Source organism: Xenopus tropicalis, chromosome 5 (genome assembly GCF_000004195.4).
Source record: "Xenopus tropicalis strain Nigerian chromosome 5, UCB_Xtro_10.0, whole genome shotgun sequence".
In the NCBI taxonomy this organism is placed as follows: domain Eukaryota; kingdom Metazoa; phylum Chordata; class Amphibia; order Anura; family Pipidae; genus Xenopus; species Xenopus tropicalis.
In genome coordinates, this window is record NC_030681.2 from 28606412 (window position 1) to 28634183 (window position 27772).

Here is a 27772-nt window from a genome sequence, read left to right on the forward strand (position 1 = left end):
AAGTCCAGACACGGCATGATGGGCAGAAATGTATTGTTTAGCAGGGTCTGTTGGAAACAGCATTCTTGTGTGGAGTTAGTTTTGGGTTTCTTTTTGTGTTTCTTTATAGGGTTTTATTGCAGTTCTCACAGGCAGAATTATAATTGTCAAAATTCCCATGCTTGTTGGCAGTTGTTTTGAATTCCCATTATCCTTTATAGAGTGCAGACATGTTTGGCAACCATTTACAGAGCTTCTTTATCATTCACATCAGTCCCTGTACCTGTGGCGCTTACAATCTAGGTGCGTTATAGGGTCAGTTGTATCAGGTTGCTTGCAAGTTTCTGGAGCAAGGGCTAAAAAATAGTATGTGGAGGAAACACAGGCAAACATCGGGAGAACATACAAATTTCTTACAGGTAGTTCTTCGGAAAAACTAGGCATCAAGAACCCAGAGATGCAATGCTGCAATACTAACCACTGAGCCAGCTTTGTGATGCCTATGGCAGAAGCTGCCACTCAAGTCGCTGCCAGGTGATCCCCACCATTGTTCTCTCTAAGAGGTCTCTGGGGATCAATCCTGTGTGTGTGTCATGACTCCTAAAATGGCCATACATGGGCAGATAAGCTGCTGATTAAGGCCCTGATTTGGCAGCTTATCTGTCCATGTAAAGAGCGAAAGGGGTTAGCCTAATATCACCTTGCCAGAGCAGATGCTATAGTGCAGTGATCCCCAACCAGTGGCTCGTGAGCAACATGTTGCTCTCCAACCCCTTGGATGTTGCTCCCAGTGGCCTCAAAGCAGGTTTTAATTCCTGTCTTTTGGGCAAGTGTTGATTGCATAAAAACCAGGTATACTGCCAAACAGAGCCTCATGTAGGCTGCCAGTCCATATAGGGGCTGCCAAATAGCCAATAACAATTATTTGCTACCCCCCCAGGAACATGTTTTATGGTTGTGTTGCTCCACAAGTCTTTTTAGATATGAATGTTGCTCACGGGTAAAAAAAGGTTGGGGATCCCTGCTATAGTGTATGGTCAACTTTAGTCATAGGTTGGCCAAAATTGTTTCCTTGCTGTCACTTACTTTGCTAGGGTAATTTGGACCCTAGCAACCAGGCAGCTGCTAAAATTCTACACTTGAGAGCTACTGAACAAAAAGCCACTGAATACAAAAAACAACCACAAATTGTCTGAGAATATCACTTTTTTTTATTGTAATTGCTTCCCAAGCAAGAAGCAGAGAGCACACATCCTAGCACAGTTCAATAATGGCAAAAAGAGAGCCATGGAGATGCAAGGTGCTGTGTGGCAGCAGATATGGTTGGCATAGGTGGGGCCAAACCTGTCCCTGTTTGTGCAACTTGTGGCCCTCACCTGCAGCTTCTTCCATCACCAGTTCCCATTGTAGAAGCTGACCAACATCAACCTTCAGCACTTAATCCCAATTATAATTCCCATACAGTGTCTATTGTATAATATCATTTTCCAGCTCCATATAACCGGCTGCTCTGCGCAGAAGTACAGAATAATTCATCTTCCAGAAAAGCTGTATTTGTGTTCTAACTTGCCATGGAAAGCCAATTTCCTCTTCCCACAAGAATAAATAAGCAGTTTACATGGCAGTGTGTATTCTTGCAGCCGTGTAATAGCATACAGCACATTAATGGGCCAAAGGCTGGTATTATCCCGTCCCAGTCATTTCACAATTGGCAATCGTTATGCTGACCAGAAAGTTCATTACGGGGCCATGGCCTACGGTGAGCCGGCAGACAGCACGGGAGGTGACATACTGCTTTCCCCGCTCCTTATTCTTCTCTCATGGAGAATAATATTATGTGAATACATTTTTTCAGTTGTGATCCCCTCAAGCCTAGCGTGATTCATAAGGACTGAGTGCTGGCAGCGTAAAGCTGTCATTGTTGCTGTGTAACTGGATATTGCTCAGTGCTACAAGGAAATAACGTATCAGTAACCTCTCTCTCAGGATGAATGGGGCTCCACTGGAGTTACTGTACTTCTGTATTATACATAAAATATCATTAGTTGCAAGTGAGCCAACACCAAGGAACAATCAGTCTCCTGCCTTTGGGCATTTACACATCTATGTCTTTTATTTTTTGTTGTTGTTGTAATTCTGTTCCAAGGATGTTCTTACTTTTGGTGGGTCAAAGTTTCTTATGGGACCCTATTATTTATTAGCTAGCCTGAACTGTGTACCTTAACTGTTATTAAAGTAGAAGGGAAGGTAGAATCACTGGGGGGGAGCCAAGTTGTTAGGCATTCTCTGATGATTATAGTCACTTACCTCCAACTCCGACCAGGGTACTTTACTTTCAAGCACAATGTAGCCATTTTTTTTTTTACATATACCCTGTGACTGTACTGAGTGATTATGTGTACTTTGCTTTAATATTTGCAGGGAATGCATAGGACAAGGAAGAAAATGGCAGTGCAGTGGTCACAAGCAGGGCTAGACTGGGATTCAAACTAGGCCCTGGCATTTCAAATACACAGAGACCCAAACAGCCCCCTCCAGCCCAAATAGTGACTGTCTAACTGTCTATTGCATCTTACAGCAGCCCCTCTGGCATTTGCAAGAATCCACAGATTGCCAGTCCAGGGCTGATCACAAGTTAAGTATCCTGGGCCGGTACATTTTATTAAAGAAGAGGAATGTTCTGTAAGCTATGGAATCACTGGGGTGCTTAACAAATTAACTTTGTATAACCCGCCCCCCCCCCCCCCCCCAGTTCCCTTCTCCTTTAAACTAGAGGTGGCCATTGGTTTCAGGAAAGATTGTTTGTCTACTTCACTAATGTTAAGAGCTGAATCGCCAGATATGCAGGTAAAAACAATGGAATTCTACCCCTATCTCAGGGATCCCCAACCTTTCTTACTCGTGAGCCTCAGTCAAATGTAATAAGACTTGGAGAGCAACACAAGCAGCATAAACGTTCATGGAGGAGACTGGCTATTAGGCAGCCTCTATGCACATTTTCAGCTTACAGGGGCTTTATTTGGTAGTAAATCCTATTTTTATTCAACCAAAACTTGCCCCCAAGTCAGGAATTCAAAAATAACTCCCTGGTTTGGGGGCACTGAGAGCAACAAGGGGTTGGTGAGCAACATGTTGCCCCCGAGCCACTGGTTGGGGATCACTGCCCTATCTGATAATTCAGCATTAACTACCACCTTCAAAGACACCCAGTCATAATTTTCTGGCTGATTGACAAAGCGACTGATATCCAAGGCTATTGCAGGTATCGGTTGCCTCATCAACCCACCACACACGCAACGAATGTTGAATGAAACCTTGTTTCATACAATATTACCAGTACTTGACAGGAAGCAAAAGACTGTCAGTGGATCTGTGGCTGGAGACTGCGGGCTAGGGTTGCCACCTTTGCTTGTAAACTCTGGGCAGGGAGGGGAAGCATGATGTCACAGGATGGGGCAGTGATGTCACTGGAGGGCTGTGACTCGGCCAAGTGGCCAAGTGTTGCAGTGTCTACTAAAACTGGGAAAACCAGGCAGGCAGTTTTGACCCGGAAAACCCTACCAAAAACTGGGCTGCCCAGGTCAAAACCGGACAGGTGGCAACCTTACTTCAGGCTGAACAGTCTCTATTGAAAGTGTTATTGATACCATTTTGCTTTACTATACCTGTTATGCTTATAATAAAAGTGATGGTGTAGTCCCCTAGAAAGGATAGGGATAGAGACAGTTGCAACCCCCTAAAGTCAACTCTTCCCCACCAGCATAATATAAGAATCCATGCATTACCTGGCAGCACATTAACATGGGATTGCTCCTAGTGGATTCATAAATTTCCCTGCTCGCTGCCTCCCTTTGTCTCTGATATTTTATTGATGAACTGAAATCTGTCCATATTACTGCCGAATCTCTCTCCTTTTATCTTATAGCCATGCCATGGATAGCAGCTCCCCATTAATCACATTCTCCGGTTATTAGTAGCTCTGGTGACAAGGCTCACATTGTGCAGGCTGTCACATCACATGAAGCGGCCATTTTTTATTAGCTAGACTTTACTTCAACCAAATTGTGCCAGTCACACCGGATTAAGCAATAATTGTTCAAATTATGTGCCGATAAGACGTAAGGCATTTGCAAGTGAAATAAACTGATATACAAGACATGGCCTACCTGAGACTCTCCAGCTATCATTCATTAGATGGATGTCATAGAGAAAAAAAAAATCTGAATTATTAATACCCACTATCTAAAGGAACAAATATCTACAAAAGAAATTAAATCCTGAAATCCAATTTAAAATTCAAATTTGGAGGAGAAAGAGATGCTGATCTGGTATATTTGCCATTGGGTCAGACTTTGCTTACTTGCAAGACCCATTCGGTCTTTGAGGCCTTTTGTAGTAGGAAAATGTTGTAGTTGGTCAGGGATCGTACTGATCTGGGGAAAGGGAAGGCTAAGATAGTTTTTAAGGACATTTCTTAGATCCCCAAAATAGCATTCACAATTATTTTATTCTACTAAAGTGGGAAAAGGTGCTTGGCAAGTTTTCTCCTTTACCATCCTATTTTGTTCCCATCTCAATTACAGCCAACCAAGCTCCTGTCCACCATTTTTCTTTGGTCGCTTGTAGGCTACATTAATCAACCTTTTTCTCAGATAAAAGCTTTCTGAAAATCCTGACATTTCCCTCTGCTACACTACGGAACGCTTCCCTATTCCTACTTTCCTAAAATAAAGCATTAATGCATGCCCTTTCTTCCCACGTTGTCATACCTCACTACCACGACTCAGATCTGTTTCCTTCTCATCTCTTCCATATTCGATCACTATAACCCATCATCTCTTCTTTCAGTGACTTAGCTGTGACTTCTGGATCTTTCTCAGCATTTTTTCTGTATTTCAGTGGAATACTCTACTGTTTAAAATGAAGCCTAGCTGCTGGGTTTCGGTTGATAGTAGTAAAGAGGAGAAACATAAGAGACATTTTCCCTATGTTCCCCTATGTGTAGCTGCTGTCAGTCTTGTGATAACGGTGACCCTCGCCAAGGAACGGTGCATCCAGAGAGTCACTTGGGGAACAGCTATGCACATTATACAAAAGAGAGGTGCCTTCTCCCCAGTACGAGTGCAGCCAGTCATTGTGTACCTTTTGCTCATTAACAGTGATAATGTAGCTGGAGCTAGATAACCCTTCCTGCGCTCAGATACCCAGTGTGGGCAATTTTGCCCTTGTGCCCTACTCTGGAAGCTCAAAGATATGCACCTGACATTAAAAGACATGGTGATGGGTGCAAATTGCATCCATCATGTTTTTACCGATAACATTTGCCTTCTGTAGTGCTAAATGAGCTTTTATCTTTGTTTTAACCATTTGATGTATAATAATAGTTGGCTATGGCTTGGACCAAAGTTATGTGAATAGAATAAAGCAGGGATCAACCTTTTTTACTTGTGAGCCACACTCAAATGTGAAAAGTGTTGGGGAGCCACAAGTGAGAAAAAAGTTCTTTGGGGATGCCAAATAAGGACTGTGATTAGCTATTTGGTGGCCTCATGGGGACTGCTAAACTGCAGGAGGCTCTGCTTGGAGTAAAACTGTGTCTCTCTGCATTCAAAACTTGTCTCCAAGCCAGAAATGTAAAAATAGTCACCTACTTTAAGGCCACCGGGCATTGAAAAGGGTAGTGAGCAACATTTTGGGGATAACTAGAATTAAGGAAGTTAAAAAACTGTTTGTTTTAATCAGGTTGTCAGCATACATTGAAGAGCTTTTACCCTGGTTCATCCAGAATTCCATTTAAATTTAACATTGAACTGAAATTAATTTCCCCCTGTTAGATATAATATTAAAGTAAAGCTGTCCCCATACAGATAAACACAGACTGTGTAAAGTCACTGCTATGGCCTAACATGTTCTCTGCATGAGTCACAATTATTTATATGCAACTGTTCACATGTGCCTTTAGCTGTTTAAAAACATGCTATTTCAGCACCCAACACCCAATTAAAGAAAAAGATCAATGAAATGAGATCACCAACAGTGAAATCAATGTGATCCCAATGTAATTTGTGCATCATACTTGAATTTAAGGAAAAACATAAATAGTAACCGGTGCAATTATAGCTTTTCATGTACACAAAATCAATAATCATTTATAATAGCAATTCTTGGATGGATGAAACAGAGAATGAACAACGGAGATAAAAATGGAGGGGGATATGAAATATCATGCTCAAAGTTCATGCCTTTTGGGTAATTGGGTATAGCCTGAACTGGGAATATCTAAAACGATTCATGTAATTGGGTATAGCCTGAACTGGGAATATCTAAAACAATTCATGTCTAGATAGCAATTGTGCACAGGCTATAGTTAACTATATTCCTAACCAGAGCCCAGAGCTGAAAAATATCTTTACATTTTTACTCAGGAGCAGTGTATATGGCTATGCACAGTTTGGGTATTACAATTTGTATTGCAAAAAAAGTTGTGCTCATCACTAAATTGTAAACCCAAAATTCATACAGACAAAGACAAAAGATCCTGTGCACTCACCCATTATCAATATATATAGGACATAAAGACATTTTTTTGGATTAAGCTGCTAAAAAAATGCCTTCCGCTTTATATCCTTAGCATATTGGGTATGGGTGAGTGCAGAGGACCTTTAATCTTTGAAATGTATGTTGTTGTCACAACCTCATTGCACCCTGCCTAAAGGTTTAAAATTTAGTGGTTGAGTACAACTTTTCCTTTTTTTGCTATAGTTTATACAGGAGCAGTGGCCAACTCCATGTTGTAGCTCCCATCATTCCCGGTTACAGTCAGGTGATCCCAGTGGTTGCCAATAAAAAGGTCAACCATTTGGCAAAAAAATACAGGCATCAGAGCCAACTCTCCGTGTGCCCTCAACCTTATGGTTGGCTTTAGAATATGAGTCTCTTAGACCCACCAGGAGAAGGTTATAGGAAGGAACCTAGAAGTTCTAGAAGTGCAGAAATGCTTTTTGCTAAGTCTTCAGAAATTTTTGTGTTTCTTATTGTTTCAGACTAAATATCATATGCATCTTTTAGTGCCTGTGCATCACAGCAGTCAAGATTTATAGGTACATTAAGTATGCCAGGACACTTGGGAAATGTAGTGGCACAAAGCGCCATGCAGAAAATACTGTAGGGTCTGTTGGAGAGAGAAGAGCAATAGGAAAAGCATTGAATTCCTTTATGGTCTTTTCTTGTTACCTGGCATGCATTTTTATTTTTACCCTTAATTACCTTTTGCCCAAAGTCTTGTGTAGCCAACTGTTTCTTGTCTGTACCTGTTCCTGAACTGCAACACCCACATTATTCTGGTGATGGCGACATATTGTTGCATGGAGATCTTAGTTATAGGGTATAGTCTCCACCAAGGTCAGGTTATTCATAGTTTCCCTATTAAGATTTTTGCTTTGCACGATTTCTGCTGGAATTTATTCTTTTCTTTCTTATTGTTAATTAATTCTGTGTTCTGCCTCACACTAACCCTGATTCTGAGCTAAATGTCTTCAAAGAACACATAGGGATGGTATTTAGATAATGTGAGATTTTCAAAAGACACTGTGCTGTGAAAATGTTATACTCTGACAGTCTTTTAATTAAATACCTTTAAGCTTTATAATCAGAAGTGTGGCGTGGAACTATTGATGCATGGCCTGTGAAAATTTATAGCTTAAAAATGAAAAAAGATTGTCTTTGTTCCAGTTACCTAATGCAGAAGTGTCTAATCTGAGGGCCTTCAAGTGTTAATTAACTTTACTTCTCCCAAAGTTACTTGCAGGGGCCAACAGCGAATTGAAATAATGGCTGGGAATTCCTGTAGGTCAGCTGTTGTCAAACTTAGTTCAGTTCAAGCCCCATTCGAAGGTCTGACTTTTGGCCAGGGTTCCCCTTGAAGGTCTGTACTTTACTCAAGGCCCCCATAGCTCATGAAATACGTATAGATATAGGAAAATAATGCCGTGTCAGTCATTCATTCATAGTTTCAAAAATATCAAGGGCAGCAAATATATATTTACCCCAAATCTTACCCTAATTGATATACAAGATATCAGGTGTATCTAGGAGTGACATTCTCCTCAATTCTCATTGACTATAAGGTTGAGGCCCTATGCCACTGCTCCCCTAGGCATGTTAACCCCACAGTTTGTCTACTACTGCTGTAGGTGGGGTTGTCCAAGCTCCCACCACTATCTACTTGCTGCACAAACACCAATCTGCTGCTGTCAGATTACCAAAAATAGGTGTTATTAGTGTGAATGACAGGCAGGACTGTCCATTCTAAACCTAACTAAGTAGCAACTACATTGTATATTGGATAGTGCTGTGCAACTGGAGGTCCTATGACTGGATGTGGCCCACCAAGGGATTTTCTTGCCACTCAGTAACTTCAAAAACTTTGTATGCCAAGTAATTTGAATACAATTTGCCCTTTCAACATGAGAGTAATCCCTCATTACATGTTTGCAAGAGGCCAGAATTCCCCCCTTGCTACCCTATAAAGGTTTGTATACAGTGTCACTCCTGCTCATAACATCTACACTTTATTTTCATTAGTACATAATACATAATAACAATGAACTTTATTTGAATGGCGCAGTGCTAAGAAATCCCTATCCATGGAAACCAGACATATCCTGAAATTGAATACTTTTTTGACAGACCAATATTATTTATTTTGTTGTAGTTTGCATTTGTGCTTTGGCAACTTATTGGTTCCCATGGTAAATACAAGAACTGTGTTCTCCACCTATTGTCCTTACATTTAAGGGCAAAGCACCAGACCTCAGTGGGATGGAAAACTCCCCAAGGTACACATCCTCAGTCTGGTTTTACTGGACAAGAACTGTTTTTTTTCTGATCTGACCACCAAAGCTGTAAGCAAATAGGGCTGATCTGATCCATTTTGCATCAGATTGGAAGATCTGTTGACCATGGACCTCATCTTCATCCATAGCCCAATGTTTTCAATATAGGTATGGGACCCATTATCCAGAATGCTCTGGACCTGGGGGTTTCCAGATGGATCTTTCCGTAATTCGGATCTCCTACCTTAAGTCTGCTGATAAAATTATTTAAACAGTAATTAAACCCAAAAGGATTGTTTTGGCTCCAATAAGGATTAATTATATCTTAGTTGGGATCAAGTACAAGGTACTGTTTTATTATTAGAGAGAAAAGGGAATCATTTAACCATTAAATAAACCCAATAGGGCTGTTCTGCCCCCAATAAGGGGTAATTATATCTTAGTTGGGCTCAAGTACAGGTACTGTTTTATTATTACAGAGAAAAGGGAATCATTTAACCATTAAATAAACCCAATAGGGCTGTTCTGCCCCAATAAGGGGTAATTATATCTTAGTTGGGATCAAGTACAGGTACTGTTTTATTATTACAGAGAAAAGGGAATCATTTAACCATGAAATAAACCCAATAGGGCTGTTCTGCCCCCAATAAGGGGTAATTATATCTTAGTTGGGATCAAGTACAAGGTACTGTTTTATTATTAGAGAGAAAAAGGAAATCATTTTAAAAAATGTGAATTATTTAATTAAAATGGAGTCTAAGGGAGATGGCCTTTCCATAATTCGGATAATGGGTTTCCAGATAAGGGGTCCGATACCTGTACAATATGTGACTAAAGGTCCCCATACACGAGCCGATAGTAGCTGCCAATATCGGTCCCTTGGACCGATTCGGCAGCTTATCGGCCCGTGTAGGGGCAGAACCGAGGGGCCTGGCCGACCGATATTTGGCCTAAAATTGTCCAGATATCGATCGGCCAGGTTAGAAAATTCAGTCGGATCGGGGACCGCATCACATAATCCGTTTGCCCAAGGCCAAACGATCAAATTATTTTTTTTTGTACCTAAACGCTCCCCGATATCGCCCACCTGTAGGTGGGGATATCGGGTGAAGATCCGCTCGCTTGGCGACATCACCAAGCGAGCGGATCTGCTCGTGTATGGGGACCTTAAGCCCCATTGATACGTTGATCAATGGCAAGGATAGCCACTGTCTTACTGACTATCTTTCTATATCTATCTATCTCCACTGAGTTTCACATTAGTTTTCACATGCTTGTGTATGAAACTAAAAACCATTTTTGTTTATTATCAAATCTCATCATTTTTCCTTTTTTTCATTTCAGCAAACACAAGTCTTCTTGGAGGAGGTGGGGGTAAGTCGGATTATACAATTTGTCACTTATTCTTTTGCTGCACCAATGATGTAGAAAAGCTGGATCACCTAATGACACTTAGAACAGAAATTTCAAAATGCTTTGAACCCAATACTATGGCTACTGTGCATAATAGTCTATTTATATGATATTTTGAATATATGTTAAAAATTATTGTAAAGGAAATCTATTATATTGTGACTTGTCCTAAATAGTTCTGGGGCAAAAATACTTTTTGGGGCCACTTTTTCAATATATAATGGGACTATCTGAGCTATAGGCTTTTAACTGTTAAAAAAATAATGGTTACCATCTTGCTCTACTGTCTCCATCATACAATATACTATACCTACATTCCCCACTCCTTCCTACTTGCAACTGTCGACCTGTGGGGCCCCAGTATGTGTGTTTCTGCCCCTATTTTAACCTCTTAAACCTAAAATAAATCATGGAAATGATGACTATAAAGTTGTGATTTGCCAATAAGAGTACCCTGCTGAATCACCATAAACTGGATGACGTTTGATTAGTGAGCAGTCCGTCTCCTAGCATTGCCAACAATAACAGTGGAACAATTTGGCATTCAATAATTTCATGTACACGTTTGATGCGGTACTTTATCTTGTGTGACTTGCCCCACTCCCAGCATTTTTCTGTGGATGCATTTGGAGAGGCGTAATGCAGAATTGCCTGCTAATTTATATCTCCAACATTAGTCCTGAATGAAGTCTCAGGTGAGCATTATTACAGCAGATGGATCATTTTCATAAAGCCCTAATAATAGTTGAATTTTCGCGGAGGCCGATTACAGCTCCCTTTGTGAGTTGGCATAGTAACCACTGGAAAAGGCGTAATGAAAACAATCCAGCCAGAATCAGGCCATTTTAAAGGGAAAATATGCACCAATTTATAAAAATCCTTTATTTTTTTTTTAAATAGTAAAGTAATATGGCATGTGGGATGCTTGTGTTCCTGTAAGCATTGATCTTTGGTAAGCATGGTGCATAGCCCACAGCTGGTACTGGGAAATAACATGCTATTTACACATATGTTCATACATTTGAGCAGAAGCTGCCATGCTGCTAGTCTCAGCTATTACATTACTGACAGAACTCAGCAGAGCAGCATTCCAAAATGTAACATAGCATCTTGCCGAGCCTTCTTGGCTAGGTATGATCTTTTTATTTCTGCCTCTTACCAGCACTTTGTTTTCTGCAGTCTTGCTACTTTAAAGGAACAGTAACACTAAAAAATGAAAGAGCTTTAAAGTAATAAAAATATAATGCACTGTTGCCCTGCACTGGTAAAACTGGTGTGTTTGCTACAGTAACACTACTATAGTTTATATAAATAAGCTGCTGTGTAGCCCCGGGGGCAGCCATTCAAGCTGGAAAAAAGGAGAAAAGGCACAGGTTACATAGCAGATAACAGATAAGTTCTGTAGAATACAATAGTGTTTTATCTGTTATCTGCTAAGTGCCTGTGCCTTTTCTCCTTTGAATGGCTGCCCCCATGGCTACATAGCAGCTTATTTATATAAATTATAGTAGACTTTCTGAAGTAAACACACAACTTTTACCAGTGCAGGGCAGCAGCACATTATATTTTAGTTACTTTTATACACTTTCATTTTTTGGTGTTACTGTTCCTTTAACCTTCAAACCAAAGCTGCCCATGTATGGCCAACATTCATTCAATGAAGTTCTGCTCAAGCAATATAGGGTGAGGGGTCACCCAAATATCTATTGGGTTGTTGATATGTAAAGATTTTGTCTACTCTTTAAAGTCAAACCCCAGCATTGGGCTAGGTCTGTTCAGAGTTTGAAGTATGGAGAATTACCCTTTCCAAGTTACAGCATGCTGTGATAATTTTTCATTGGCCAAGAGTGTCAGCTGTTCCTTAGTCTTTAAAAAGTGAAGAAACACAAGATCTCTTTAGACCCCACTTGCTTAAGGTGATGGAAGGTGCCGAAAAGGTAGGAAGTCTGAGTAGGAGGAGTAGATATGAATAGCTAGAGAGGTTAGATCTTGTTATAGCTCACTCTAGAGTCAGGCTGAGGTTAGAAAAGCTGCTCCAACAAGGAGAGCAAAAGGGTTAGTAATGTGTGTCAGCCGCCAGTACGAGTAGTGAGAAGCCATTGTGAAAAACCCTTTCTCTATACCAGGGATCCCCAACCTTTTATACCTGTGAGCATTCAAATGGGAAAAGTGTTGGAGAGCAACACCAGCATGAAATAGTTTCCTGGTGGTGCCAATGAGAGCAATAATTTAATAGCCCCTATGTGGACTGAAAGCTTACAGAAGGCTCGGTTTGGCATTATACTGGGTTTTTATTAAACCAAACTTGCCCCCAAGCCAGAAATTAAAAAATGAGCCCCTGCTTTGAGGCCACTGGGAGCAACATCCACGGGGTTGGGGAGCAACATGTTGCTCACGAGCCACTGGTTGGGGATCACTGCTCTATACCTACAGTGGGGTCCTTTTAAGAGAGAGAGGGGCCATGTAATTATTACTTGACCTGACATGGCATCCACCAACCTATCTGCACAGTTCTTTTCTGTTGGTGGTCTTTTCAGTAGTCCTATGTTAACCAGAAGGCTTTTCTTCTAAAGCACCAACTTATTGCCTCATTTACTTTTTCTTGCCCTCTGCATCATACCCAGATCTGCTTTACTGGTTAACGTTAAGCTCCTCCAGAAGCGATTATGTGAAATACTCACTTTTGTTACATCTTATGGCAATATGGAATAATAACCTTTTTCTCAGCCGCTTCAAGGTAGCAGAGTGGGATGCTTTTCCCTCTGTGTCACAATCAAAACTGACCGTAAAAGACAAGCAAGGTCGTGAGTCCCCATAACGCGTGCGGAAAAGCAGAATGTGCAGTTTTCTTCTGTTAAATCCCATTTCCAGTAATGGATGTTAACAGGAGAAAATTGCCAGATCTGCTTTCCTTCTCGTAAGATATAAGGGCTGCTGAAAAAGTGCACCATGCAGTTCTTTATGAGTGATCCGCTGAGTCCATTATCATTTGGTGATGAAAGATTTTAAGAAAAGGTAAGAACAAATATGACTTTCTATAGTTCATTTAATTACATATTTTATTCCTATCCAGGTATATGTCAGGCGTTGTTTCTATTTACCATAAAGATAGGCCAGAAGAACATACAGCTGCCTCTACCAGCACTTGAACATAAATTCACTTTTGGACACTGAACAAACAAGATCATTTCCCAAAGGCTTCATATCATCTTTCATCCTTATACTGTCCCCAATCCTTTGTATTCCTTCCCAGTACTACATCTCATCCAGGCAATGCAATCTATATCTAATCCAGGCAAGAAATTGGATGCAGGCAGGAATGCTGTTAGGCTATCAAGAGTACTTTACATTGAAAACCATTTGAAGGGCCACTTTCTTCCAAGCTTGAAAACAATGGGAAATGTTTAGTAAAGTATTGTAGTTTTGCTGTACTTATAGTCATGTTCATGCTTGCATTGGGAAGTACAATGAAATGGAGTCTATTCAGCCCTTGATTTCTACCCATAAATGCACCGCTACCTGTTTTACTTTTATAACCCCCCACCCACACACAGCAACCTGTAGCACTTGCCAGTGACATTCTCCCATACTGTGCCAAGTATCCTGACATGGCTGGACATCAGGACACATTCACGATCTGACACGTTGCACTTGTTGGGATGCTACTGACGTCATCTAAATACCAAATTTCAAAAGTAAAGCTCCTGTTCTATGCTTATTGTTGACCAAACTGGCTTTGTTTTCTATAGTCCTGCTCAAGCCATTGTACCTTGTTGCTTTTCAGGTTTTGACTGCACCTGACTTCTGATTGTTTTCTTGCCCTGACACCTTGTCACCTTGTCTGACCATGATTCTGTCTGACCCTTTACTGTGCCGCATTTTGGAACAATCTCATCCAGACCTGAACATGGTCCACAGGTGCTGAAAAGAGCATCAGTGAAGACCGATCCTGGCAGCGGTCACCTGTTTACTAAAGAGAGAGATTCACTGCTAAGCTTTAACTCTAATTCCTATCTCTTACAAAGCAGCATTCTGTAGAACAGGACATTTGGACCACAGTAGTGTCCGATCCTGTCGGTAACTCATCATTTATATGTAATGTCATATTTTGGGTCTTTAACTAGAACTTATGCAATGGTTAGGTCAGTGGCCCCTGTCTGTCTGTCACTGCTCCTAATGCTACTGAGAGTAACTCGTCTCATCTGCAGCACACAGATTGATGTCAGATTTCTGGCCTTTTCTGGTGAGGTCTGTCTGCCATGGTTCTGCAAAGGGTGCTTTTCATTCAATAGCATGATAGGCATCATGTACTTCTCTCTTCTCTGTTATATACAGTGCCTGACAGTGTCGTTTCCATGTGCCCTGCTAGGGTTTAAAAAAGATGAATCTCAGTTTAAAATGTTGCTACCATATTATGTAATATCATTTGGATAGCCAATACTTAGATACAGTGTATATATAGAGGTATATACAATTTTGTCTCACTATACAGAATCCAATAACACAGTCGCCCATATGTGTTCTCTTTTAATTTGGTTTGTAGACAACCTTATCTGTATTCATTTTGACCCAAATAGATATAGACATTTGATAACATTTGCCGATGCCAATTATCTAGGCTGCACATCTGTTTGTTGGTTTGGCTTGTGCCGCCCAAAGTGTTATTGTGGGGGAGAGAGGAGCCTGCACTCTGATGGCACGCTTTAAATAATAGACACTGTTTGTTGTCCAACTGTTCATAATTACTGTGTTGATGCTGTTGGGCTATGTGGGTTTATACTGGCTGCTGCTAATTCAACTAATTAGTATGTTTAGAAGATCAGAATTGCTGCAACATATTTGGGAAATAATCAGCACTATCTGGTAAGTGTGTGTACATGAAACTGATCTGACCTATTTTAGGTCTTCTGCATAAGGCAACTGTTGTAGACTGAGGCAACAGGGCTATCAAAATCAAACTTAAAACAGAGACGGGGGGGTAAGGAATCTAAATATATCACAAAATGCAGAAAATGCTACTGCACTAGAGAAAAATTAAATGATTTTAATTTGATAAAATATAGATATAGTTTGAGTGTTCTGTGTAATGTGCATCTCTTTGACTTAACCATGTTCCCTTGGCCACGTGGCCATACTTTCATATGGGTTTAACATAATAAGTGGAAGATTATTATTGTGTTTGTTGTTATAATTAATTTCTATGGGACATCATAGCCATAATGATGTAGAAAAGATAGACTTGGTTAACAGGGAGATAACTGGCTCCACTCACGACTGTGGTTGGACAGAAAATAACAAATATGGCTGCCAGGAAGACACTGAAATAACACAGAATTGCCCAGACTGGATTCTCACAAGCCTAAAACTAACTTGAGCCATTATGAAATGTTCAGCAATTCCACAGAACAGAAGACAACAAAAGCAGCACTATCTAATCTATGGAGCACTGAAGCTATAAAAGTGATACCTGAGGCTACAAGCCTATATTTCAAGTCGACATCTCATGTGACAACAAGTAAAACTGAATAGCTTTGTCTCATGTCACATTTTCTATAGGATTTACTGCCACAAATTATGTGAGGCCTTTTGTTGCTGTTATTAACATCCCTGTGAAACCAGAGTTATAAGTCGGGGTATAAATGTCAGTGTGGTGCCTACAAACATACTGCTTTAGATGTTTGACCCAAAAGCCACATAAATATTTTACTGATACAAAAAACAGGATATCCAGGTGTATTTAGGACAGGCATTGTCTGTGGCCAGTAAATTTTGTTGAAATGGCCAAATTTAAAACCAAATTAAAAAAAAAATAGCTGCAATGGGCAACTGCCTATAGAAGACTAAAGTCCTCAAGGATACTAAAATTGGTTGGAATCTGACAGATACTGACATAAGATATACATTGGGCTCCTGGGTGTAGTTAGTAGATGCTACCTCTCAACATTCCTGTTATGGAATGTAAAATTTGATACAGTCATGGTCACAACACATTGACCCATCTACCCACACAACTCATGCTAACCACCTAAATTCTGATGTAACTTTGTCAGATAAGTATATCAAGGTCTATTGTAGTAGACATCATTGCAGCTGAGGTGCTGCCTATAGCCATTTCACAACCTTGGTCAATAGCTGAGCATAGGCACCACAAAACAACTGTTAGTGTAGGTCCTGGCTATGCGAGGATGTTGGGAAGTGTAGCTGGGTTGCAAAGCCATGAGCTGTACTTGCTCCAGTGTCTTTTGTAATGTTCTAGAATCTATACTGTCTATTTTACTTCCTTTCTTTTTACAAAACACTGCTAAACATAATGGCTCACCCCAGGCATTTGCAGTTTTCACAAATCCACATGAAAGCTAGATTAGTCAGGATTAAATTTTACACCATAGCGAAAGTGTCAAAACCCATTTTGTAGTAATAGAAAATGCAGTACAAATGATCCGTGAGAAGAAATAGGACCTGCGTATGTAGAGACACTTTGGGTTGGAGAATTTAGAAAGTAATGCAGTAATGGAAAGGGATGAAATACGGTGAAAAAGCCTCCGCTGAAAGTGATTATTATGTCTCTTCCAGCTTCTGTTCTAGTATGGTGTAGAAACGACAATTACAATAGGACTGATTTTAGGTTAGGGCATGAAGCTCATTTGCAAGGAATTCCCAGCATCATAGTGGCCACTTGGGATGGAAGCATAAAAATCATTTACATTAGGTCCCTGGCTCAGTTGAACTCACAACCTGAACTTAAGCTCATTATATACAGACAAAACACACACTTGGGCCAGTTTTAGCAGGAGCCAATGAGCATGCCTGTATGTTTTATGAGTTTGAGAGGAAACCCACACAGGCAATAAGAACAAACTTTTTGTAGATGGTCTGTCTCAGAACATACATCAGGGATGTCCATGGAGCTCCCAGACCTCAGCTGTTGGGTTTTATGTCCCTCATTAGGGGCCCCAGGGGTTCTGTATTAGCAAGCAAGACTCTGAACTTCTCTAGCATGACTGCTGCATATTATATATTGTAAATAAAAGGTTGCTGCTGCTGAGGTCACGTTGTCCAACAATGTGGCAAAGTTCCTAGAAGTACAATTACTAGCTGTTTCCACCAATGCACGCATGACCCCCACTTTAATAATCACAGCTTTACACTTCTTTGCACCAAGCAATAATCTGTTCATCTCCAGTTGCTAAATTGCTTATCTAAGTGATGGATATAGCAGTCCTGAGGCCCCAGTTCTGCCAAGATAGTAGCCCAAGCCCACAAAAGCCTTTGCATTGCAGCTACCCCCTCAAATTCTGTTCCCTGTATGATTCCACTTAGTTCTCCGGTTCCCTGATGCTAATGCACTCCCAGTTAACTGGTGCCTACTAGGTAATATATCCCCAAGTACCTAAACAATAAATTGCACAACCCTTCATTAAACCACACATACCCCTGGATCCCCAGTAGTTTGTTGCTTATGCCACATTATGCCATAGCAAATTCTATACCTTCACTTCACACATGAAAAAATGATGTTCTGCTAGTTAAACAAATTATCAGCTTTGAGCTAAATTCATAAATGAGTTCTGTTCAACTAAAACTGTCAGAATATTCCCATTTAATATAACAAAGGGATATTTACTTTGAAGAAAATCGTTTGGTTTATTACTCAAACACCATCTGATCAGCATATGCTGCAAAAGGTATTAGGGATAATTAGAGGAGCAACGCATATCTAACTGTATTTCATGTCTGCCATAAGAAGATTGTGTATTTTGCCACATAATTTATTTCCATTGACCGGTAAAATAATTATTAGCTCTGACAAGATGAGCAGCTACAATATTTTCTGTAAATAGTCTGAGATTGTGAGATTTATAGAGGACAGACAGCTAATTATTATCCTCTTTATTTCCATTGCTCTGGCATTTTCAAAGGCATTACAAGTCATAAGGACATGCAGCAAAAGCACACTCTTCCAGTGATTCTTATAGTAATTGCTGAACATTAGATGTCATCTTTTTAGACTTTGCTTTATCTACTGAGTGTTCTATAATTAATTCTAAGGGCTTTGGTACATTCAGGATTTGTATTGTATTTGTATTGCTTCTACGCATAGCCACAAGTAGGGGTGATCCACCAGAAAGCACTTTTGATCTACCCACAAGAAGGAGTATCGTTCCATATTTACTGGCAGTACTAAGGGATCCAAACATGTTAGAGATGAACAAAGTGCTGTGCAAATTGCTGGTCCCTTTATTTTTTTTGAGAATCCATTACAGCTAATTTTACTTGCCCATACAGAGGCCATTAGCCTATGGCTTCTATATGGGACTACAATTACATTACATTAACATTTATTTATAAAGCGCCAACATATTCCGCAGTGCTGTACAATAAGCCTATGATGAAGTGCCCCAAACGCACAAAACGCGTCAGGCTTTTGTTTTTAAACATGTTGGAATAAAGTATAAGTTTTTATAGATCCCTCTGAGTCTGGAATGCTTGTCGTCCTTTTCAAAATTTGGTGAATATCTCCCTACAGCTGCGGGTTCGGGGCTGCAAGCACCCGGACCACCACAGGACTCTGGTGAGCATTTGTTGATTTCTCTGCTTCCGAATTATTTGCTGATTATATCCAGATCTTAAGCGATTGACTCGGGGTTTCCACACCCGGGTCGGATTAACCGTTTGGTATTTATTCCATTTTCTATTTATTAAATAGGTGGATACATTTAGCTCTGTGGCCAGATCGTGCTAATTATAGCCTAATTGGCTAGCTGGTAATTTATACATTAGCCCAATATATTAGCTATATTTATTTACTTAGTTCTCGGTAGTTGAGAAATTCAACTTAAGTTTACGCTCTTAGAGCGTTTACAATTTTGTGCTGTACAATAAGTGGGTTTCATACATTGGACATACAGAGTAACATATAAAGCAATCAATAACCGATACAGGTGAAGAGGGCCGATACGAGGTGAAGAGGGCCCTGCCCAAAAGAGCTTACAATCTACAAGGAGAAAGGGTTGAGACACAAGGTGTGATGGTCAACATACCAATTAACAACCAATACAGATATCAGTTATCCAGTGAGGAAAACCTTATCGGCAAAGGGCCACAAGGGTCCAGCATTTCACTGGCCCCTATGGTTATCTGATCACTGGAATCTGGCCAAATAAGTGGAAAATTATACAAATGATTACATTTATTTTCTTCATCAAGCCCAGGACCAGATTTCTCTGTCTTTGCTCAAAAGCAATTTTGACTTGTAATACATTTACGGTAAACATTGGCATTTGTTTGGCAGAAGAAGCTGGTTAAACTAAGACCTGACTAGTTTACTCATTACGTTATTTGTGTAAGTAGCCCTCTAATCTCCTTGTTTCCCAGGTTGCTGTTTGCGTTGCACGTACACGCAATTATGCGGGATGTTTGAAACACTGAGTGCAGAATTCAGATTCCCTCAGATATAATTGTATTCTTGTTTCCCTCTGACAATGGTGTTTATGTGCAAAGTGATCTATTAAGGGTGAGATTTCCAAACATGAACTTTGTTGGGTTGTAGTGTAAAGTCACGGGAGCAGCAAATACATTCTACCTTGTCTTTCTCTCACTTTAGAATTCCTGCCCAAATATATTTTATACTAAAAGAGCATAGTTTTGTTGATGCCCTAGCATGCAGTTGTTTTGTCTCTGGCAGATTGTAGACATTAGGTTGTACTTTGTATGGATTTGGGCACAATAAACACAAGTCTTTGTGCTGCAGAAATATGATTTTGTATAATGCAAGACTTTCTTTGTTTTCAAGGGAATTAGACTTACAGGGCGGTGTGCAGTAAAGCAAGGGATTTTTTTGAGGTCTAACAGAAGCGCAGGGGATAAAACCTGTAAAACTGAAAACTTTCTGTTCATATGAAGGTGGTTTTAGACTTTACGGAAGCAAAAGTAAAAGAAAGCATGAGAACCCAAACTGCTCAACACATTTCTACTTAGGGAATTTAACTGTTATTTTATGTCTGATTCAAACTAGAAGTCAAAGCTTTTTAATTATTTAAAGAGACTCTGTAATACTTGTACCTTAAAGAAATACTGTCATGGGAAAACATTTTTTTTAAAAAATGCATCAGTTAATGAGCTTCTCCAGTAGAATCCTGCATTCAAATCCATTTTTCAAAAACGCAAGCAGATTTTTTTTTATGTTTATTTTGAAACGTTCTCATGGGGATAGCCATATTCTTCATTTCCCAGGGTGCCACAGCCATGTGACTTGTGCTCTGATAAACTTCAGTCACACTTTACTGCTGATCTGCAATTTGGACAGATATCACCCCCTCCTCCCAGGAGCCGCCCAGTAGATATCAGAATAGCACTCAATAGTAATTTATCTAAGTCCGGCATGGGAGTAGGAGAAACAATAGATCACCTGAAAGCAGTTTTAATGTGTAGCGCTGTCTTTTTCTGAAAGCTCAGACTCAATGCACTGAGATGGCGCCTACACACCAATATTACAACTTTAAAAAAATACATTTGTTGGTTCAAGAATACCATTTTAAATGGTAGAGTGAATTATTTGCTTTGTATAGTGTAATGTAAGGATTTTTGGATATGATTCAGGGTGTGGGTTTAAAGGCCTTTTTTACCCCTCCCGCTCATATGACATCACTTCAGGTCTACAGCAATACCATTGATGATGACAACATTTTTGCATTTATGACAGCCAATGGGTTCCTAGGCAGTCTGTGGATAAAGTAGTTGCAGGTTAGATTGGATAGCTTGTCCAAGGGGGTAAATAAGCAAGTCTGGGTGCACACAGGGGTGTGCAACTGCCCGCTAAGACCAGTGCAGGTCTCTGGCTTAAGATGATATGGAATTAAATTAAAGAGCCTCTATAAGATCACATTTTCCTGCACACTATTGCTTGCTACATGGAAATACCCATGATAGCATAAATGAATGGCAGCTCTCCGTTCAGGCAATGAGAAAACCTTGCTGCATTATGAAGCAAATCATTCCATGCGCTATTCAGATGAACGGTAATACTTTCTTTGTATCTGATTTATAAGCCCATGGCGAGGTTTTACACGAGCACTCATTTAGTGTTCCGAGTGATTGAGATGCAGGGAGCCTGCCTGGCCGATATCTTCATCATCTTGTTTTGGTACCAAGGATTACATGTAAAACTGTGTAAGGGAACTGTATTGTGTGGGTTTTTAAAAGAGAAATATTGAAGCAATTGCAGTATATATTTGCATGATTAACTGAGCCTTTTTACATTCTTCTCTTTATTCCGACAGTTCATTTCTGCAGGACAGATTAGCAGCTCAAGTCCTGCCTATTCTTTCCCAATTAAATCAGAATATTTCTCTCCAAGACAGAAAATTTCTGGCAGAGGCACTAGTGGCTAAGAGCTGATAAGTGTTACTTGTGTCTTTTTTATTACTTATATACTGCAGTAAAGGCTATATTCATCTAAGGAGTGTGGTCCATATTCTGCATTCCCACCTGGAATCCTGGAGCAATAGACTGCACCTTTAGTATAACAGGGAATAGTTAGCATTATAAATATTTAGAATATGCTTTAATATTGAACATATTATAAAAATCAAGGTACCTGCAAGTACCAAAATTGCAAATCTAGAGTTCTGTATTGTGGTCACAAGGTACAGTTTCCCAGTGCCACCCGGGGAATGTGCGAGGCAGGAAAACACTAGCTGGCTTTTGAAGGCCAATAGTTGAGAGCTGATTGCTAGGATGGAAATTGGTGATCTCCCTAAGCTAATAACCGAAGAGTTGATGATTATGCACAATTGTCAGCAATTGAATCAATTACTTGGGGTTTTTTGGTGTTTATATTTGTTATTGTCAATCCTGGCCTTTCACTCCCTTTCACATGGCATCTTGTGACTTCCACAGAAAGTAAAAGTTCAATTGTTAAATATTTGTTAAACAAACTGATTGATCTCCCTGCTAACAAAAACATCATTGTTATGGGGCATTCAAGGAAGATGCACACTCAAGAGCAGCCATTCCCTAGTTCTTAAGCTGGCCATACACTCACCGATAATATCGTACGAAACCTCGTTTCGTATGATATTTGGTGCATGTATGGCAAGTCGGCGAGTCGACCGATATCGCAGGAGGCTGCGGGTTAAAAGATTTTGATCGGGTGCCATAGAAGGCGCCTGAGCAAAATCTGCCTTCAGGGCTGAATCGGCAGAAGGAGGTAGAAATCCTATTGTTTCTACCTCCTTATCTGCCGTTTTAGCCCTGAACCTTAGTGGCCACCTTTAGATAGTGTTACTCTACGCCCGCTGTGAAACGGGGGAGACTTTGATAGAAATAATTGATTTCCAAGGGTCTAGCATTATTGCTGTACATTATTAATGGCTTAACATACAGAGAATTGGTTTCTTGTAAGTGGCAATTATTTGTACAGTTTTTACTTATGTCCCTCAGATTGACATGTTAAGGATGGATTCCATCATCACCATCTGTCCAACAGCACTAGTAGAGCAATCTTCCTGCCTGTAGGGGAAGACAGAAATAGTTGAGGACCAGTGCACAAAAAAAGGCTCAAGAGACAGGCAATTCACGTTGAAGAACAGCTGGGCTACAGCTAAGGAGAGACAGGTGGGAAAGACAAAGTCATAGCAAATAAAGCAAAACAGAAAGAGTACACATGGACACAGCTGTGGGACAGACAGAGAAAGTTGACCAGAAATAGACACAGAAAGAGAGTCTGAGATAGTGTTTTGATTATGGTCTCGAGATAGACTTACTTATCCACCTATGTAAATAGAGTTTGTTTTTATCTGGAATGAAGTCAAGGCAAAGCTTTACCTTTATTCCTGCCATGCAGCTCCACAGAAGGACGCATAGCTGATGCACTAATTTTGGATCAGCTGAGTGTTCCAGAATAATTATAAGGCCATCTAGAGTAATGCTAGAAAATCCCCAAATGCATGTATATAAAACCATTATGTGCTTCCAAACTGCTGGATGTTCTTCTGATTCCTCCATGGCTTTAGCAGACAACATATCCACATGCCAGACAGTAGATTAACTGATAAAATGGGATTGGGTTAGAAGTCACACTCCTCTGCACAATCAATAAGTGCTTAACTGTCAGCCATGCAGTTGCCTCTAGAGAGAAACCACTTAGAGGAATGGCAACTTCAATTGCAACTCCACACTTGGGTTCTGTGAAGTAAAGTGCTATTACAGTGGCTTCCAGGAGATCATGCTTACTATTAACTCTTCTAAAAAGGAAATGCAGCATATGATTTTCATCAGTACAGCTTGCACTTTATATTTCCGGTATTGTTGAAAAAAAGTTATTGACATATATTCCATGCAATAGGATCTTATATGAATAGCTCTGTATGCCATAAATCTGTACTTCTGGCAGTATGTATCATTTCTACCATTGCATAATAGGCAATAGTATGAGAACACATGGTGGGACACATCTACTACTTTGTCCATTACCCATTGTTATGGAAGATGACATTTACACAGTGCAAGAGTGCTACAGGCACAATTAAAACTCCATGTGTGCCCAAGTGTGTACTGTATATGTTGCACCTTGGGTCTACAGGGCAACAGCAGTGCTCTCTGTACCACTGTAATAAGCAACCATGTAAGAATGTTATTCTTTTACAAATTAGTATTAGAAAATACTAGTATTCTGGGTGCGACCATACTGATTGCATTGCTATTTTAAAATATATCTTAGATAACAGTAAAAAAAAGTGCCATGTTTAAACTTCAAAGACTTCCTTTTGCAAAGAAACATAACAAACTAGTGCCAGGGCAAAGGTGCTACTGGGGGACTGATTCAGATTTCATCTACACAATAGCTGACCATGCTCAGGGCTGAACACTACAGGACTGCTGATCAGAACTGAGAAGTCAGCTTTATTTGATCTTATACAAGCTCTAGTCTTTATGTGTAAGCTTCCAGTCTGAAAGGAACTGTGTGTAGGAGAAAGGCAAGAAAGCCACGAGGCTTCACCCTTAGGCTAGGCTCAAATAGGCAACATCACTCTGAAGTTATAGGAGAATTACACTATTCTTTTCCAGTTAGCAATGATATATTGCAGCAACATAAGCTACAATGCCCCTCTGTAGATTTGCACTGGCTATAGACCATAAGGAATAATATAATCCCAGCACTACATTTAACTGAAGTCAGCTCAGTCCGAAGTAAAGGTAGGGTTAGATTTGGGGAAAATGCTTATTTGCTCTTCTAGATACTCTCAGAAGCCCAGCTTGAAAGTCAGTTAAGGTGAAGACTTTTTTGCTGTGCTAGATATTTTTGGAAATACAGCATTGTTATGCTATATGTGTAGCTATTTCATTACATTTGTTATTTTTTTATTAGTGGAATGTAATAGGTGGGTGCAGTGTATTCGGTTCTGTATGCAGATGATTAGTTTTAATTTTTATTATTATTATTAACATTTATTTATAAAAGCACCAACATATTCCGCAGCGCTGTACAATAGATGGGTTTCATACATTGGACATACAGAGTAACATATAAAGCAATCAATAACTGATACAAGAGGTGCCCAAAAGAGCTTACGATCTACATTCTATTCATTTAATAAGGTAAGCTCACCCTAACTGAACTTTAGGGTACCCCCACTGCACTGGGTCTTTTAGGAGGCAGCCCCACGGTTTGGATAAACTGTCTTAAGTTGACCATACACAGGCAGACTGAGTCGGCAGCTTATTTGCCCAGGGGCTGCTCTGATAGATATCTGGCCTAAACTTGGCCACATATCTATTTGGTAGGTTTTAAAATCCCAACAGACAAAGATCACATTGGCATGCAGATGTGGTCCTCATCTGACAGGCCTGCATAGGCACCAATTATGCTTGATTTGGCCCAGGATGTGGGTGGCCAGATCAGGTAAAGATCTGTCTGGTGTCCTTGCCAAATGAGGGGAACCTAATGTGTATGGCTGGCTTAACTCAAAATCTATATTAATATTTGTGATCTGGATGCCTTTTGGATTCAGATAGATGTGATATCCAGAATGCAGACCTCCAAAGGTTTTGCTACAGCTCCCAGAATTCTTTGAAAGGCAAAAACTGCCAAGGATCGTGAGAAATTAATTCAACACAGATTGATATGACAAAGGCCATAGGAAGATAGCTGGGAGTTGCTGTTAAACAACAGCTGGAGGGCTGTGGATTGCATACCCCTAGTTATGTAAAGTAACCCCCCCACCATCATAGGGCCACAAGCCTTCCTGCATTGCCCTTGTATTTAAAACTGGCCCCAGAGGATTATATCAAGAAAATCAGCAGGAAAAGGCTAGGTACTAAATGCTTTTATTTCCCCAATGGTCATTGCTATTCCTTATGTCTAGTGTTACTTCCCAAGCCCATAAATTCACATTTCAGACTCCTCCTGGTTGGGCCCTTCACATAATCGGCACATTGAAACAGGGCTGAATCGCTTGCTGTTCCCTTGCTGCCCGGTTGTAAAGAGCATCAAAGAAACCGGCCCCTATTCAGCTAACCTTAAACCCCGCAAATAAAATATAGATCAAACGCTTGGAGCAGAAATATGCTAACACGCCATATCTTTAAGAGAAGCTCTTTAGGGACACTCTTCTCCTTTTGTGCTGAAGTTCTGAATAGTGAAGCCTTTCAATGAGTCCCCTGTACCTCACTGGTTAATGATTATGTTACAGATGAAAAAAACTGAGGACTAAGCTGTTTATTAACAGAGAATTTCTTTGTCTTTTTGAATGGATCCGACATATGCTTCTTTGCCTTTAATGTCTAGAGAAGGGAAAGCTGGGATTGGCAAAATGCTAATCAGATGAATTTCTTTCAAACACAGGCAAATTAATAACTTCCTAGGCCTTTCTTGGAAAGCGCTGAACTCTATTTAGTATTTGTTTAATGTTACAGGACAGAAGCATAAATATGTAATCAGTGTTACAATACAGCCCTGTCCAGGTCATATACTGTAGTGTCCCAGTGTGCCTTCTTTACCCAAATCTGTGTCCCTACTGTATTTCTCTGGTAATGTGATAGCTTGGAAGCCTCAGTGCCGACATTGTTTCACTGTGTTAGTTCAGCTGCTAGAAAGCTCAGCACTGGCACTAATGGATTTTGCAGACTGTTTAATATTCCCTTTCTCTTACCTTGTCCCTGGCTGATGGATACAGTAAGCACTTTAAAAAAAGAATCATTAAATGTCACATGGGGCACTTATGTGGCAGTCTTTTTTTATAAAAGTCAATAGCTCTGAAAAGTGGAAACTTGACTCAGAACATATAGCAGCAGTTGGTATTGGTTGCATAAAGGTGTCCAGATTCCCTTGTGGTTGGTCATTTATACTAATAGATAGATTGATACCAGACTGGCCGCCTAATGATCAGTTGTATCGGTTGTTTCTGGCCCTGCAGCTAAATATTTGGACAAGCAGATAAACAAGTGGATATAACATGCGAGGACCACACAAGTGTCAAAATGGCCCTTAACTTTAGGCCTATGGCCCATGGAGAGATTTTAGAAGAACCTCCTTATATTTTGCTCAGAGCTGCTAAACATGGAAGGAGAACATTACCCACAGCTTCACAAGGCACCGCAAGAACTCTGAGTGCGATGATTATAAGAAACATTTGTATCCAATAGAAAGCTAAAGTAAAAATAGACAATTAAATATTATTGAACGCTTCAATTGCTCCTGGATTCTTCATTAAAAAGTTATTGCCAAGGTAAAAGTTAATGGTGATACTCATGTCCTGCTGGGCCAAGGCCTTTTGCCCTTTTTAAAAGTTGCCTCCCTCACTTATATACTGGGAGTGCCATGAAAATTCCAGCACTGGTGACTTTCAGTGAGGAATGAGAAGTTCCCATGCTGGTGTTACTATGCTATTTCTACCCATGTTTACAGCAAAGTAGTGATGAGCGAAACTGTGAAAAAACTCACAACTTTTTTTCTTAAGCTCATTTCATACAATATTCAGTGCGTTTATGGCGGCTTGACGAGGTGACCAATATTGCAAAAAGCTGCGGATATTGGACAACTCATCGATCGCCCAGGTTAAAAGATTCATGCCCAAGGAAAATCTGACTGTGGAGGGTGGGAACCATCTTTTGAGCGACCAATGGATTGGAAATCCCTGCATGTATGGCCACCTTTACTCCAAATGCATTGGACATTTTTTTGCAGTGACATTTTGTCTTGGCAACTTTTTTTGTCTCAGCAAATCTTTTTTTTTTTTTTGCATTTTTGTGAATAAATTGCAATGGCAAAGTGTGGAATTTCGCTGCAAATTCATGCCTTCCAAAAACATCACAACATCACTAGAAATAGCTACATGTGCATACAGTGGAGGAAATAATTATTTGACCCCTCACTGATTTTTTAAGTTTGTCCAATGACAAAGAAATGAAAAGTCTCAGAACGGTATCATTTCAATGGTAGGTTTATTTTAACAGTGGCAGATAGCACATCAAAAGGAAAATCGAAAAAATAACTTTAAATAAAAGATAGCAACTGATTTGCATTTCAATCGAGTGAAATAAGTTTT

General features: G+C 40.1%; 1 protein-coding gene across 1 annotated transcript in view; it reads left to right on the top strand.

The window, feature by feature from the left end:
* The window catches only part of macrod2 (MACRO domain containing 2), a 1296131-nt gene that overhangs the window by 382047 nt on the left and 886312 nt on the right, over positions 1-27772 (top strand). The window contains exon 4 of the mRNA XM_004914719.4: positions 10158-10187. Coding sequence (XP_004914776.1) covers positions 10158-10187 — 30 coding nt within the window. The remainder of the gene's footprint in view (positions 1-10157; positions 10188-27772) is intronic.